General features: G+C 34.8%; 1 protein-coding gene and 2 pseudogenes across 2 annotated transcripts; 1 reads left to right on the top strand and 2 right to left on the bottom strand.

Annotated features, from left to right (window-relative positions):
* Positions 1-279: 279 nt before the first annotated feature.
* Positions 280-1,026, bottom strand: LOC149519080 (uncharacterized; annotated as a pseudogene).
* A 3,196-nt stretch (positions 1,027-4,222) lies between these two features.
* Positions 4,223-8,423, bottom strand: LOC111288220 (uncharacterized; annotated as a pseudogene). The gene is made up of 5 exons (XR_016341468.1): positions 7,417-8,423; positions 6,687-6,835; positions 6,106-6,382; positions 5,580-5,851; positions 4,223-5,087 (listed from the first exon to the last, which is right to left on the bottom strand). The product of XR_016341468.1 is annotated as an uncharacterized LOC111288220 (transcript).
* Positions 8,424-8,529: 106 nt separating this feature from the next.
* On the top strand, positions 8,530-14,212 carry LOC111287940 (uncharacterized). The gene is made up of 7 exons (XM_089759344.1): positions 8,530-9,872; positions 10,421-10,657; positions 11,748-11,837; positions 12,335-12,484; positions 12,641-12,765; positions 13,356-13,485; positions 13,807-14,212. The coding sequence occupies exons 1-7, from the start codon at positions 9,321-9,323 to the stop codon at positions 13,930-13,932; spliced, it is 1,410 nt and encodes a 469-aa protein (XP_089615470.1). The 5' UTR covers positions 8,530-9,320; the 3' UTR covers positions 13,933-14,212.
* The last annotated feature ends 1,267 nt before the right edge of the window (positions 14,213-15,479 follow it).

Below are 15,479 nucleotides of genomic sequence, written 5' to 3'. Positions count from 1 at the left end.
TAAAATTTCAAATAAATTTTTGAGTTCAAGCAAGCACCCAAACTCTTGAATAAGTCTAATTTGAAGGCTCCGATCTGGGATTTAGACATTAATTAAGATTGTAATTGAATCTATATCCATCCCTGCTGATTTGAGCGAAGACTTTCAAATTCATAGAATTTGAATCACAAGAATGAAAATGAAAACTTAAAACATACGAAGAGATCAAACAAGTGAAACTGTACCTTTCAGCTTCATTAATTTATCAAATATTAAACATTTTTACATGATCACAAGACTTCATTCCCATTTGGATTGAATCTTATGAGTGTGCCTGAAGTCACACCTCAGCACCAAAGTTACATCCATTCTTCTCAAATTAAAGCTTTCCACACCATTCACTTATAATTTCTTCTTCTCTTTCAACCCTCATTTCACTTTTTTCTCCATTAAACCAACCTCGCTTCTCTTGTAACCATCTCATTTTCTCCATCATTGCTAAACTCAAACCAACACTGCCCCTTCTCCCATTGTTTCTGGTTAGAGTTCTGAACCACCAAAACCCTCCACGGCTAATTCTATTATATATCCTTCTCATCAGCTTGCAAACCATAGACTGAATTAAATTCTCTTTGCACAATTGTACAAGCATTCACAACATTTTGTTCATCATTCTCATTGTCACATGAATGAATCTGTCGCCACCATTGCTCGAGTGCCATCTCATAGAACAATGATTTCTTCATTTGTCGCCTTAGTCTAGACTCCTCCCTCACAAATATTAAGGGACAGTACCATTGTCCTACAACAACAGAAGGCGACTTCTTGTTATACATTGGGAAATTGAAATTTGGAAGGCGAGATGAATCAAGGCCTAGAGCCTCATTAAGTTGCAATCTATATGACTGCGAGACATAAGTTCCCATCCATTTTTCCTTAAAATTTTTTGAGGAAATGAATCAGTAGCAGTGGATTTAGCTAAAAAAAAACTATGCAAGGGATCTTGAATTGTTGATATACATTTCTGTGATCAAATGGTTTTGGTTTTAAATAGTTATAACATCACTGAAGAAGCACTAGGAGACTTCCTATACAAAGAAAAAGGCCTTGTCACATTGCATCATTGTGATTAACACTTTCTCTCCCTATGCTTTTGAGGGGTGTGAGGGCCTGAGGGGTCTTTTTTTATAATTGTTTCCTTATTGATTATGCTACAAAAGTTGGTTGGTAGTAGAAAATTGAATTATTTGATTGATTTACATAACAAGGAGCACATGGGCCTTGATCTTCATGAATTTTTTATGGTGGAAGAAAATGAAAAGCAGCAAGAAAGTTTGACAAACGGTGACCCCAACTTTGAAAATAAGCAGAGATAAGTCGAGTGTTGCAAGAGAAGGCAAAATATTTGCTTAAACTTGCTTTGTTATTCTCTCTTTTTGGTGCACTTGCTTTTGCTGATGTATTACACATATGCAACTTACTAATAGGAAAGTAAATACTTCTACATACCTACCAAAAAGAGAAACGATGACCATGCAAATTTTATCGAGAAATGCCCACCAAAAAGAAAAAGGGAAAGTAATGCTTGCCTTGTTATTTGCTTTATACGGTATAGGATAAGAATAAACTGTGAGAGCAAAGAAAATTATCTCATGAGTCATGACAAGCTGATATCTCTAATGATGAATGATTTTATTGCAAAGCAATTTCATATGCCCATCTGCAAACCAGGTTTCCACCTGTAGCCGGAGGTACACTGTTTGGGTCCATATGGCATAGCAGAAGCTCAGGCTAGTGGACAGTCCCTTGACGCATCATCTACAGCTCCTCTTCGTGCAAAACAGAAAGGTACTTTTTGAGAGCATTTTTTTTCCTTGGGAAATCTTGGTAAAGTTTTTCCTTAAAGGGAAAAGGACATCCATTAGAGGAGGAAAAGGGGGAAATGAGCAAACAGAGACAGATAAACATCCGATACAAGCATAAAAGCCAGCTGACATGTCTCCACACAAGTACTAACATGGACCTTCTACTTGTAATACCCGTAAAAAATATATATATATATATATATTTTAAGTATTTTTATAAGTGAAGGACTTTTTAATAAAGAATGAGAAATGCAAAAGATTTATTGATAAATAACTTAATTTTTTATTAATAGAGTTAATTTTTTAATTTTCAATCTACAACTAATCGAAAGAAAAATAAAAACTTATTTCTCATATATTTTTTATACAGAAAAGATCAATTGAAGCATTTCAAGTGAAGGGAAAGAACAAATCTACAAGGAAAAATTATCAATTAGAAGTGAGTAAATAATCTCTTTCAATTTTGGAATATTAATGGTTAAGTCTTAAGGTATAATTTATAATCGAGAAACACTAAAATTTTAGGGTTTCCATCATCCCTCTTCGGGCAAATGATTTAGACTTTAATTAGGGTCGATTAAGTGTTGAGAAAGTTGGTAATGTGAATTTATTGCTGAAACAGAAATTTGATTGGAATAGAAAGAAAAATCTTTGATTCGTATAAATCATGATATGAATCTTGTGTTTGTAGTGATGAATTAAGGTTATATTTTGTATTAAATAGTTAAATACTACCATGATTATTATATATGGTTAGAAAGCATGTTGAATCTACTTTTTAATGAAACAAACGGGAGTTGAATTTGAGTTCTCTATGAAGAGTTATTCAATTTTTACTTAAGGATGTGCAGGTTGCTTAGTAGTAGCAGTAAAGAGTAATTTCGAAAATTTTCTTAATTTTTATACAAGGATTTACAGATTAAGCCATATATGTTGGGAAAGCTTATTGAGTCTACTTTCTAATGAAATAAGTGGAATTGAATTTGGAGTTACCTATAAATAAATACGTAGTTTTTATGAAAAAATATACAGGCTGTCTGGCAGCAGCATATGACGTGGATTCCAAAAATTGTTATAATTAATCCAAAAGGAATCACGAGATGGGCCATATATGGTTAAAAAGCTTGTCAAGTCTAGTTTCTAACGCATTAAAAAGATTTTAATTTGGAATGGGATATCTTGAGTTATGGTCGTTTTAGTGAAAGTAGCGTAGACTGCCAGAATTAATTACTCGAGTTATTACTTGTTTAACTTAATTGTTTTGGTATAAGTGGTCTCAAATGGGTTGATTAATTATTATTATGTTGGAATTATCTTGAATAGGTCACTATATTTTGAGTGAAAAAAATTAGGTGATGGAATCAGAAGAAAGTAAGTAGAATCTCACACACTTTGCTTGTTTTCGAAACTATGTATATATGTATGTTTCTAATTGAATGAATATTTTATTTCATTATTTTCAATATATGAAAATATGATCAAGCATATGATTATTTTGTGTTTCTTTATATAAACAATGGATCATGCTCATGAATGAAATGAGAAAATGGTTTATGCTTAAAGAATAATTTTATGATAGCTACGTTTTTACATCTCTGAGAAGTGAGATCACTGACACCAGAACTAGTTCTACGATCCTGGCTAATGGGTAATAGTAGTTAGCAAAGATATGATCATACGACCCTACTAACAGGTAATAGTAGTTAGCGTAAAGCCCTGATTAAAGGGTTATAATAGTTAGTAATGATCATGAGGATGAAATTGTCGATACGATCAATTCATCGGTTATAGCAGTGACCGTAACTAACGATAAACGATTGATAATGATGATTTATGATTATGATGACTTATGATGATTTTAATGATTGATCGATGATTTGGTTTGATTACGATATTTGAATAGTAACATATTTTACAATGATTTATGAATTTACGAAATGTTTGACCGAACGATGATATTGAGATGTTTTGACATTATGATTTGACGAATATTTTGAATGATCTATATGACATGTATGAAATGATGTTTGATTCGGTAAGGTATGTGAGCTTTTACTTACTGAGCTGTGGTTTGCTCATTCCCTATTTTCTTTTTTTTTTACAGATGTTATAAATGATAAGTATAATTAACTTGAAAAAAGTTAAAAGAATCGAGCATTTGAAAACTACTTAGAAATATGAGATTTTATGAAGTATTATTTATTTTAGTTGTAATACTTGACTTTGAACATTTGGAGACTTGTTATCTAGCTATGTTATTTAATAAGAACCTTTTATATTTGAAAGTTGTTTAATAGTTATGAATTAAGCTTCTTATTGCTTTGAAGTTTTATTTTAAGGTAATATGATCGTGTTGTGCTTCAATTCAGAGCGTGACACTACTACTCTTCACTAAGCCAATTGACAGAAGGACCAAGTGTACAGCTAATTGTTGGTCAGGAACTTAATTGGAATATAAAGAAGGTTATGAACAAACCGAATTCAATTCATGGTTTAGAAATGATCAATAGTACATTTTATTTTGCCGTCTGAAACAATAATCTGCATGATATAGATGTGATGTGTAACAATGAATTGAATGTTACACCCTGACTCAGGTATAAATATAAAATTTTCTGGTACTTGATGTCAGAACTTAGAAGAAGCTTTCAAAATCCTTGATGATTGAAGGAAATACTGTCATGGTTATTTTTCAGGTTAGAAACACCTCATTCAGACTCTAAGAGGTTATGCAGAAATGATCTCTAACATCTGACCAGGAAAGTTATGCATTTAATTTAAGAAATCTCTTAATAGTTCCCATCATTTCTCCACCAGGAAACCGCCCAAGACATCCCCTCGCTGCTGCAATCTCGTTAAACTCAAAAACTGAATCACCACAAAATGCTTACACTTGCTTGCATTTTCTCCCTTTTTCTAAACCAATTGCTTCATTTAGGTCTTCATCCACCTTCACAGCTGGAAGAGGAAATGAATCAAGGGAATTTTCCAAAACAATAGACTCCCCACCAACTGCAATCACAAAATCTTTCAACCGGCACATTGTAAATGGAACCGGTTCAAAACTGTGATCTCCATGTTCAACAGGTGTGGTCACCAGTGACACAAATAAAATATTGGAAATTCCCAGTTGATTCTGCCTGCCACAGGAGCTTAGCCAGCTGTCCTACAGCTCGATCTACAGCTTCCAATCCTTTTACTTTGAAAACACTTGCCTTATCATGACCTGCATCATCAATTGCCCGCAATTTTGATATATCAATGAAATTGCATTACTTAAATGACGAGGACAACATTGTACGTAGATTTCCGAACTCCATAACCATCAGACCTTGTTTATATCCTTAACAAGGACAGAAAACAAATATAAAAACAAAATGAAAAAAATAAATCAGCATCCATGATAAAATAATAAGAAAGTCAAATGACTTTCACCATTGATAACCCAGATACTGTGCCACTTTGAAAGTAGATCTTTTTCCAGGCAATATTGCAGAAAATGTCTTCAATCCCAAGAACAATAAATTAGGACTATGTTTGACATTAATCAGCTTTCACCCAAACAAGATTATCTTATAATGGTGTTAAACATCAGAGTATGCAAACTCAAGGAAAGAAAATAAGGAAATTGAAGAAATGGTGATTCTGCTCCAAAAGGCAGTTGATTACAAGTATCCGCTAAATAAAGGAAACATTAAGAAAGGCAAAAAATGATGGATTCATAAGGTCATTACCTTAATGTGGAGAAATAAAAAATCATAGGCATCTGATCTGCCAGGCTAGTGCTGATCCTCCCCTAGTGCAAAGACACTAGGACAAGTTTGTAAAGGAGCAGAGAGTGCCTTAGCTATGGCAGTTGCTTTTGAAATCAGAAGGGTTCGATAGTCTCCAGTTGCTCCAGGAGCTTCTAGGATATCGATATCAAGTGATAGGCCCAACCCTGCAACAATTTTTGTGGGAGCCACCATGCAAGGCCACAAGCCATGTTTCTTCTCGAATTGAGGAACCTATAATACATCATTAGAAGAGATAATGGCATTTATTGCTATTTTATTATAGAAGAGCAAGAAGTACACCAAGTAGCAAAATGGAAAATGCAAACATTTTTTCTCCACATTGAAAGCAGTAAAATGTATATACATTTGCTATTTATTTCAGAATAGATGGCTTAGATTAGTACCAGAACAATGGGACTAGGACTGGCGCCAACAGTTAATCACGGAAGAAAGGACTCACTGAGCCGGGATTTAGGACAACACACCTCAATTCGGATACCACAGCCTCTTGAAATGACAACGTTAGCAATGTTCTTCCCTTCTGCTAACCTTTTTGCATTCAAAGGGCGAGAAACCAAAATCTTTGATATCGCCTTGGATAACCCATTAACAACTGCAGCTGTGTGTCTTGCTTCATCAGTATCATCTAAAGCCTTGGCTTCTAGAAGTAAGCGATTGTCCTTCAACGGGTCAGTTCCTGATATATTGCCACTCAGTCTTGGTCCTTTAACAACAACTCCACATCGGTGTTCTGTTGCATAGCTGTAAGAGATTGAGTACATGACTTAGCATTAAATATTTTACAATAGAAACTTAAAGCTTCAAATTAATCCTTAACGGAGTTAATAGAGAACAAAACCTTCTCGTAGCCATCTAGCTTAACTACTATGAGCAGTCTGCTAAGACATTTTCAAGGTTCAAAACTATCAATCAAAGTCCATAACCAAAATAGCCATGTGAAAATAAAACCTTCTTGAGTGAGCTAAAATTTTATGTATCCCGCAGAACCAAGTACAAGAATATAACTACGTAAACTGACAATTAGAGCAATCAAAAACATCCATACCTGACTCCTACTTCATGCTCAGGAAAAAGCAGGAGCTTCATTCTGTCCAGGGCAGCCCAAAGGATAGGCCCCCTCTTCTTCAAAATGCCTGTCAGCTCTCCTACTCGTGACTATGCCAGTTTTCTCATCCAAGGTCGCAAAATTTGACTGGAGACAGATAATCGGAATGGGTAATCATGCACAGAAAATACCATCAAGGTGTTATAAAGAAAATATACGGAACTTAATATATTAACTTGTAGACAAAAAGAATAAGGAAAATCTTTAAGAAAATCATCCCCTCATCTAAGTGATTAAGTCAGAAGCTAGATCATATCTGGTAAGGACAAAAGAGCTGTAAGTTTAATCATTTTCAAGGGAAATGGAGATCAAGGAAGATATGAGGTTTGCAAGGAAAAATCATACAGAATTATCTCAGGCAACAATTATGATCAATGTTTTATATTAAATCTGAAAACAAAAATACATTTTATGACAAAAAAATCTCTTCATTCATATCAAAACTAACGCCCTCATTAAACTTAAAGCTAATATATTGAAATTCTTGAATCATAAATTAAATTATCTGTATTTGGATAGTATCAAGATATTTATCAACATAAGGGATGCTTAATAAATGATCCAATACAGAAATAGTATCAGAAATAATTTACCAAGAAGTGTAGGTGAGAAAGGAAGGGGAAAAGAAAGAAAAAAAAAAAAAAAAAGAGTCAAAGCAGGTCACAAATCTTGAATGCAATATCTCCAGGTGACATTGCCAATCCAGCCCCCATGGACTCAAATGCACCACGCCCTCGGTAATAGACTCTCGGGTCATAACCCAACAGCGAAAGGTGAGCCGTGTCACTCCCACAACCCAAACCTACTTCCACAGGGTCCATGAGGCCATTAACTCCCTGCTGATGCTATGGCATCCAAGTTTGGAACATTGGCTGCTTGCAAAGGAGTCTTATTCCCAAACCTTGGTATTAATACATCCCCCAATCCATCAATCAGCACAAATGCCACTCTTTTCTTTGGCGGTCCTGGACTGCCCATACTTATGTATATCTTCCCTTATGATTCTGTTTAAAGGCCGTGGCAGAAATGAACAAAAATGAAATTGAAAAATACCCTACTTCAGTATGGTGAGTCAAGTAGCAAAGTCAGCACAGCAGCCTGTTCCTACAGCAAGCAAAGATGCTCCAATGCTTCAATAGAATCTAAAACAAAATGATATCAGTTTGACATTGTTTTTGAAGTTAGAAATTATGTGGATTAATTTCCTATATTGAAAGACAAAAACTTGCTTAGATTTTTCTTAAGCAACTAAATATACAATGTGAAACAATAAAATTGAAGCCAGAATACAAAGATGGGCATCTATCCCATTATAAGCTAAGATCAACGAAACTCAGAACAAAAGCTAAGAAGATATGCAAAAAACAACATGAACCCAATAAAAAGTGAATTAAAACAAAACCCAATAAGCAGAAAAAAATTTAAAAAAAAAAGAGAGAATTAATTATTATCTGAATAAAACAAACTTCAAGTGTGATTAATGAAAAAGCTTTCTTGAGCTTAAAATAATGAAGAAGAAGAAGAAGAAGAAGAAGAAGAAGAAGATATGAGTTTATCCAGAACAGAATCGTTTGAAGCTAATATTACTTTGTTCTATTAATCACTGAATGGGAAATTGAGGTCCAAAATTCTATGCAAAAAGATGGTTTTTTTTTTTTTTTGGTCCGAGAGAATCTGAAATTGTCTTTTGAAGATGCTAGCAAAGTAGCAGATATATTACGTGTGGCGCTTTTGTATCTTTGGGTGATTTAAGCTCACTTAAAAAAACATGTGATCTCATTGGTCAGTGACCAAGTATGTTCCTATGCACGAGCAACCAACACATATTTATTTTCCCCTGAAAAATTAAAAAAATAAAATAAAATCTCATTCCCAATAGCCATACGTTCATCCCCGTTAACGCACTCCCCCTTTCTCCAAAATTTCTAACATATCTCCTTTCTCTTACACTTTGTTTGTACCAAAATTTTTGTTCTTGTTCTTCTCTTCTTTTCACTCCTTTTTAACTTGCTTCAGCTAATTCTTTAGATCCTCTCTTCAATTTCAAAATATTATAAAGGCCCTTTTTGGGCTTTTTTCCCTCTCAAAACCCATCACATTTAGAACCCTAATTTAACTTTTTTGTTTTTCTTTTTGGAAGCTCAATATATACAATTTTACTTTTTTTTGGCAAAAATTGATGAATTTTTTTAAGAACTGAATTATCAGAGCCGTGATAATTGATCTGCTGCCTTCTTCTTCTGTTTTTTTAAGCTTCAACCTTGAAGTTTCAGCTATAGTAAAGCTGAATTTGGTAAAAAAAAAAATAGTTTGAATGTTTTAATCATCTGGGTAGATTTTAAAGTTTAAGTTTCGTATGAATCTTTGAATTTTCCATTGAAAAGTTGGAAAACTCAACATCCTAGAAGACCAGCATTTCTTTAGGCTTCGAACTTAAAACTTTCAGTCTTTTTTTCTTAAAAGTAAATTGGTTTTGAACGTTTTAAGCTTTTGGGTCAATTTCTAATCCATTAATTAGCCACTCAAAAGAATCCAACTTTAGTATTATTATGAATTTTTAGATTGGTTACTTAAATGTCAGTAGAAAGGTCATTTGAAGCTTGGGAAGGGGTCCAACGCCATGGCCAGGACCTTGCCGATCGGCTAGCTCAAGGTTTTACTGGCTTAATCCAATCCCACATGAACCCACCTTCGTTTCCATGGCCAAACCCTCCAAAATCCAAGCTTTTCGACCTCGAGTTCCCATCCCAAACCTTTGTCAACAAGGATTTTGGCCTTCCCATTGATAAGTCATCCATTTTTGACATCGGTGATATCGGGAACAGGATTGGCCAAGTCGGGGCAGATTTTGGTGCCGGCTTAAATGGGTTGGTGCAGCAGTTCTTCAGGACGTTACCGGTCCCGTTTCGTGCTGAGGAGAGTGCAGTTGTGTCCTTTAGAGGTGATATGAGTGTGGAAGGACAGAAGGCTGAGGTGGGTGGTAATGACATGGAGGGTTTGGTAGGATTTTCAGATCGGTCCAAGGATTTGGGGTTCGTGGAAAATGAGAGTGGTTCGGTAGGAGTGGGGGATGAAGAGATTTCAGGGTTTAATTTGAAGTCTGCTGGAGTACTTGGGAGACCACAGGTAAATAAACAAATAAAAGTAAGAATCTTTGAAGATAGTTAGGTGGGAATTTATAGAGTTGGTTTGTGTTAAATTCTTGAATAACCATTGTTTGATGTTTGTAACATTGTTTTGTAATCATGGCCAATACCCTTATATAAGTTATTTCAATCCCGGAGTAGTAAATTGTCGTAAGTGACAAGTTTAATAATTTGAAATGGAAGGCAATTGTTTATGTTCCGTTGCATAATTTATCATAATTGATTTTGAAATATAATATGCATCTATTTTTGTTGTGCACACACCTTCATCTATCTGGCCGAATGGTTAGCCTATGATAACTTATAAATATACTCTGTTTCTTTTTCCTCTTCATATGAGTAGAAGTGATAGGATAATAGCAGGTTAGTTGTTTGTTCATTTTGTTATCCCTTAAAAGCGAATGCGAAACTTTTTTGTGGTTTTGAGTTGGTCGACTGCCTATCTCTTCGCATTGTTATTGACTACAACTTTTGCATATATGTAGTAATTGATTTGTATTCCCATGGTTAATCTTTGGTTGGCTGCAGGGAATTATAAATATTACCTCAACATATGAGAGTAGAACACGAGATTTAGAAAGTTCTTTGGTTGCAAGGGGAGACCTCTGGAGAGTAGAGGCATCAAATTCCAGTTCCACATCTGGAAATGACAACACTTTATTTCTTATCCAGCTTGGACCGGTACTCTTTGTACGAGACACAACACTTCTTTTACCAGTTCATCTATCAAAGCAACATTTGCTTTGGTATGGTTATGATAGGAAGGTATGATAATAATCTCTGGGACAGTTGGTGCTAGCTGTAAAATTTTACACATAGGAAATAGAACTACAGAGAATTGCATTTATGTTCTATGAAACTTTATTCTGCAAAGCCTTATGGATCAGAACCATTGAGATTTGTGCTTAATGTGGTTGTACCATTAAGTTTTTCTGAATTATTGTCCAATGATACATCTTTTGGTCTTCTATTTAGAATTTCTACCGAATCAAGCATATATGTGATGAAATTATTTCAACTATCTCCTTTGTCCCACTTATCTTTTGTCAATCTGTAATAAGGCTTCATCTGCATGTCCTCTGGACTTTGCCACTTTCTTGGTTGGTTTAAGGTATAGTAAAAAATTTGAGAGAATAAACACATTTCATTGTGACTCAATTTACTCTCTCCAGCTAAGTCCTTTAATTTCTTTGTCACCCAAGTTTGTTGTTTTCTCAGCTCAATTAATTTGCTGATTTTTCTTTATGTTACTAAATCTTAAGGCCAAATGACAGCTACTGCATGCTGAGGCTCCACTGATGGTGGGATGTTTCTTGCGAATAAACATATTTTTATTTGTGGTGTGGAGATGCAAGAATGGCTTGTGCCTTTCCTAGCCTAGAATCCTCTGATAGAGAGTCATCTTTAGCTATTACAGAATGCTATAAATAAGGCCCTTTTAGGATTGTAATAGAAGACAATAGTTCCCATCTAGAATATAAAGATGCTGAAAGAAATTGAGATAAAATTTCAAGAAAATCTGGAATTGTGGGCTCTATTTTGATGTTGGACTGATCTAGGACCTTACTTAAGTTTTTATATTAAGTTCTTTTTTAAGTTCCATTACAATGAAATGCTGTTGATATTGTTTAATTTTCTTTTTCTTTTTTTTTTCTTAGTTTTAAGTGTTTGGATCATTTTGGTAACTTCTTTACTCCATTATTCTTGCCCAATAAGATGTACTTAATAATTTGACATGGTAGCACATATTAGTTAAACTTGAAAGCAAATAACATGGCTTGAGTATGTTTTGATGTTTTTCAAATTGTTGTCTTTTCTTCTTTGTTCTTATTTTATGATAATTTTGTGGTTTCAGAATGGAATACATTCTCTTTGTCCAGCAGTATGGTCAAAGCATCGGAGGTGGCTATTAATGTCAATGCTCTGTATTAATCCTTTAGCTTGTGTAAGTTGGTGTCATTTGAAGCCATTTATACAGTTTTTATACTTCTGTTTCAACAATCTGAATTTGCAAAATATCATTTTTTTTCCTTAGTTTTATTGAAATTTTGATTGTTGCTTTAAATTGCATTTGGTGTAAAGAATATTCACCATGTAAACATTCATTCAATTAGTAGTGCTCACCTTAGTGAAAATAAAATATCTCCAGCTGTCTTGTTTTGAAAATGACAATTTACCAACAATGGTGGAGCAACGTAATTTAGGTATTTTACTCTCTTTGCTCACAAAAGACCACCATTGTTGATATATTTAGCACTCAGTCTTATTATCTTCCCAAAAACAATCTTCATAGGAAGTAGTGGACTGTGCTGACTAGCTGAGATAAACAACAGGACTCATTAACTTTTGGTACTAAGTATTCAAGAAAGTTTTACTTCTTGGTGTGATTTTCTAGCATAACCACTCTTCTTTCTCATGTATACTCTCCCTTCTTTTATGCAGTCATTTTTAGATTTGCAGTTTCCCAATGGACAATTCACGTATGTATCTGGTGAGGGGCTGACAACAAGTGCTTTCCTACCTCTTTGTGGGGGCCTTCTTCAGGCTCAGGGCAAATATCCAGGGGAAATGAGATACAGCTTCTCTTGCAAGGTCAGGTCCTGAGCTTTTAACTGTGTGCCAGCCTGACAGGCAACAAAGAAGTTATTTAGTTTTCTTTTATAAATAACTTTGGCTTGAGGATTCACTATTCTATTTTGGGGGTGTCTTTAATGAGTGCTGAAATCTATTGTTTGAATATTTCATCAGAATAAGTGGGGAACACGTATCACACCAATGGTGCAATGGCCCGACAAATCATTTACACTGGGCCTTTCACAATCCTTGGCTTGGAAGCGATCTGGGCTCATGATGAGGCCATCCATTCAATTTAGGTGAGATTCTCCTTGTTTGCATTGATTTGCACATGTTTAAAAGAATGTCTCTTGCCTACACTAAAATCATGTTGAGGAATGTCTTGTTATGTTTCATACACTGCCTTTGGTGCTTCCTTAACCTTTCTTATACTTTCATGAATTCCTTGGTAATTGAGCTGAATTGGCTTATGTGTATAAAAATGTAAGATATGGATAGACATGAATGGTTTCTCCTTAAGTTTTCAACATTACAACTTTTCAAGGTTCATAAGTTATTGTTTAATTTGTTTTGCATTTGATCTTCAGAATAATTACTGTTAAAGTTCTTGAATTTAACTTTTTTTTGTTTGCAAAAAGACAAAATTAAGTGCAGGTCATTTCCCGAGTTTTTTGGGAAAAACTGACTGATGAGAGATTTTGGGTTTTCTTTTCCTCCAAATGGAAATTAGAAGGATCACACACAAGAGCGAGAAACTATTTGTTACTTTGTTGTATTGTATTGCTTCTGCATAGAGTTCTTTCTTCCTGTATGTTTGTTTTTCCTTTTTCCCTTTCTTTTCCTTGTTTCACTCTTATGTATATGTTTCTTCTGGTTGTTACATGATCAGCTTGTGTCCAACGTTTGGTGGAAGTAATCCTGGGTTGCGGACAGAAGTTATTCACATGGTGAAGGAAGATCTCAATCTGATTTGTGGCTGTTCTCTGGTGGCACATCCTTCAGCTTATGCATCATTATCAGTAAGTTATCATGGTGCTGTCTTCTTTTAAAGCTCATTTCATATTGTAGAGCTTGTTTATTGGATTTGTGAAATTGTGAAAAGTGGGATTTTGCTTACACCAGACTTAGATTTCTATTTTGCAACATTTCAGTGCTAGTCAACTTCTAGAATTTTTATTATTTAACTTGCTCTCTGAGTTTTCGTCTTGCTGATGGTGCTATTCCATTGTGCCTTCATTTTCTTTTTCCCATTTGGTTGCACTTACATCCTCATTGAAGTTCTCAGTTGCTCATATTTTGGAGGTTGGCTCATGCTTCTTTTCTGTGTACATATCATGCAGTATGGACGCTCTAAGTGGAATGGAAATGTCGGAAACTCAGGCATAGTAGTAAGAGTTGACATGCCTCTTTCCAGTGTTGGCCATCCATCGTTCTCTGTTCAGACAAACAATGTTATTGAGTTTTGATTGTTTGACATCCAAAGCTTGCTGCTGATTATAGTCTGAAACACATAAACGAATGATACAACATGTGAACATACGAACACTACCTCTGTTAGCTAATTAATTAATCTCAACCAAGCTTTAAGATTTTTTTCCTGATTGTTTTCGAAATTATCAGGTCAAATTTTGGTTCGTTTCTTTTGCTCTTTTTCTTGGTAGTCCAAAATGTTCCATATACCTGAGTAATAATTGTAATGGGTACTTCCTGAAATGAACTTTACAATGATAGTTTGTTCTCTACAAATCATTTTGCTTTTGTGGTGAGTGTGATGTGTATGTCTGAGAGAATGAAGATTATACTAAGTCAGGACAATTAGATATTGGCAATGGAGCATCCTGGAACTTGATTTTATGATTGATGCATGATTTCTGTAGAAGAGTAAGGCAACAGTAATTGATTTAACAATTAATGCATGGTTAGGATCTGGTTTCATGATATTACAAGAATTTGGTTAAGCCGAGAAATTTGGGTAGAACATTGGTACGTGTGCCAGAACATAGCCATGGCCAATCACCCTTGACAGCTTGTAGCATTTATACATGAATTCACCATCGCCAAGCTCTTTGTTAAGCTTGAAAGCAGAGGATTTAACAAATATTGAAGGACCAGCTTTGAAGTGTGTCATGCTGCATTTTATCCCTGACACTCTTCAGCGGCAACGTTAATCTCAGATGAACCAATCACAACGGTCCAATAAGAGATCAAAGCTTTTCCATTGGTTAGTTGACCAACAAATTGGACCTACGCAACCTTTTGGCATCCCAAGGAAACATCAGTTGTAACCTTCGCATCGTTCACTCCTTAAAAAATTCATAATAAAGTTGGTCCATGGTGCCTCAAGTACCTAAGTTTTTGCTTCTTATTTCAAGGCCAGCCTCTTGTCCCTTAACCTTTTAATCCAAGTCCCATTTTCTCTAGTCATTGCAATGGATGAGCAGGAGGAAGTCCACGAAAGTGATCATGTTGCCGATGGTGATGAAGATGAAAATTCTGGATTTGATAACAGAAGTATTGCCAATTCACTGAGTCTATATGAACTGCTAAAATGTTGTTTAATCAAATTCTTGGTAGATGAAAATGATATATTGCTGAAGGATGCAAAATCGAGGAAAATCAATGTTGTTGCAAATGGCCTGAGGAATAGAATTGATAGTTCACAGAATTGTCAGGTTAATGGGGAATGTAGAAGATAAACAACTGAAAGTCAATTGTAAGGATGCATGGAATCGTGAGTATGTCAATATCTCACCTGTGGGAAATTCTTCTCCAGGGGACAATACTGAAATCCTCTTGAATTTTCTTTCTTTTCTTGTAGTACTTGTGATGAAATTTATCGGGTTTCCGTTTAATCTTCTCATTAGTTTTTTCACATTTCCAATTTGGTTTTCCTACTTTGCTTTCATGTCTTTCATATTTCCAGTGCAAGCTCTTAGGCAAATTACAGGTTATTTTTGGGAAAACTACTCAGAATGTGGGATGACATTAGCAAACCCGTTACAGTGAAAGCAAA

Source organism: Durio zibethinus, chromosome 4 (genome assembly GCF_047325235.1).
Source record: "Durio zibethinus cultivar Kanyao isolate XHJ-2024 chromosome 4, ASM4732523v1, whole genome shotgun sequence".
Classification (NCBI taxonomy): domain Eukaryota; kingdom Viridiplantae; phylum Streptophyta; class Magnoliopsida; order Malvales; family Malvaceae; genus Durio; species Durio zibethinus.
This window is presented reverse-complemented; position numbering and strand designations above follow the sequence as displayed.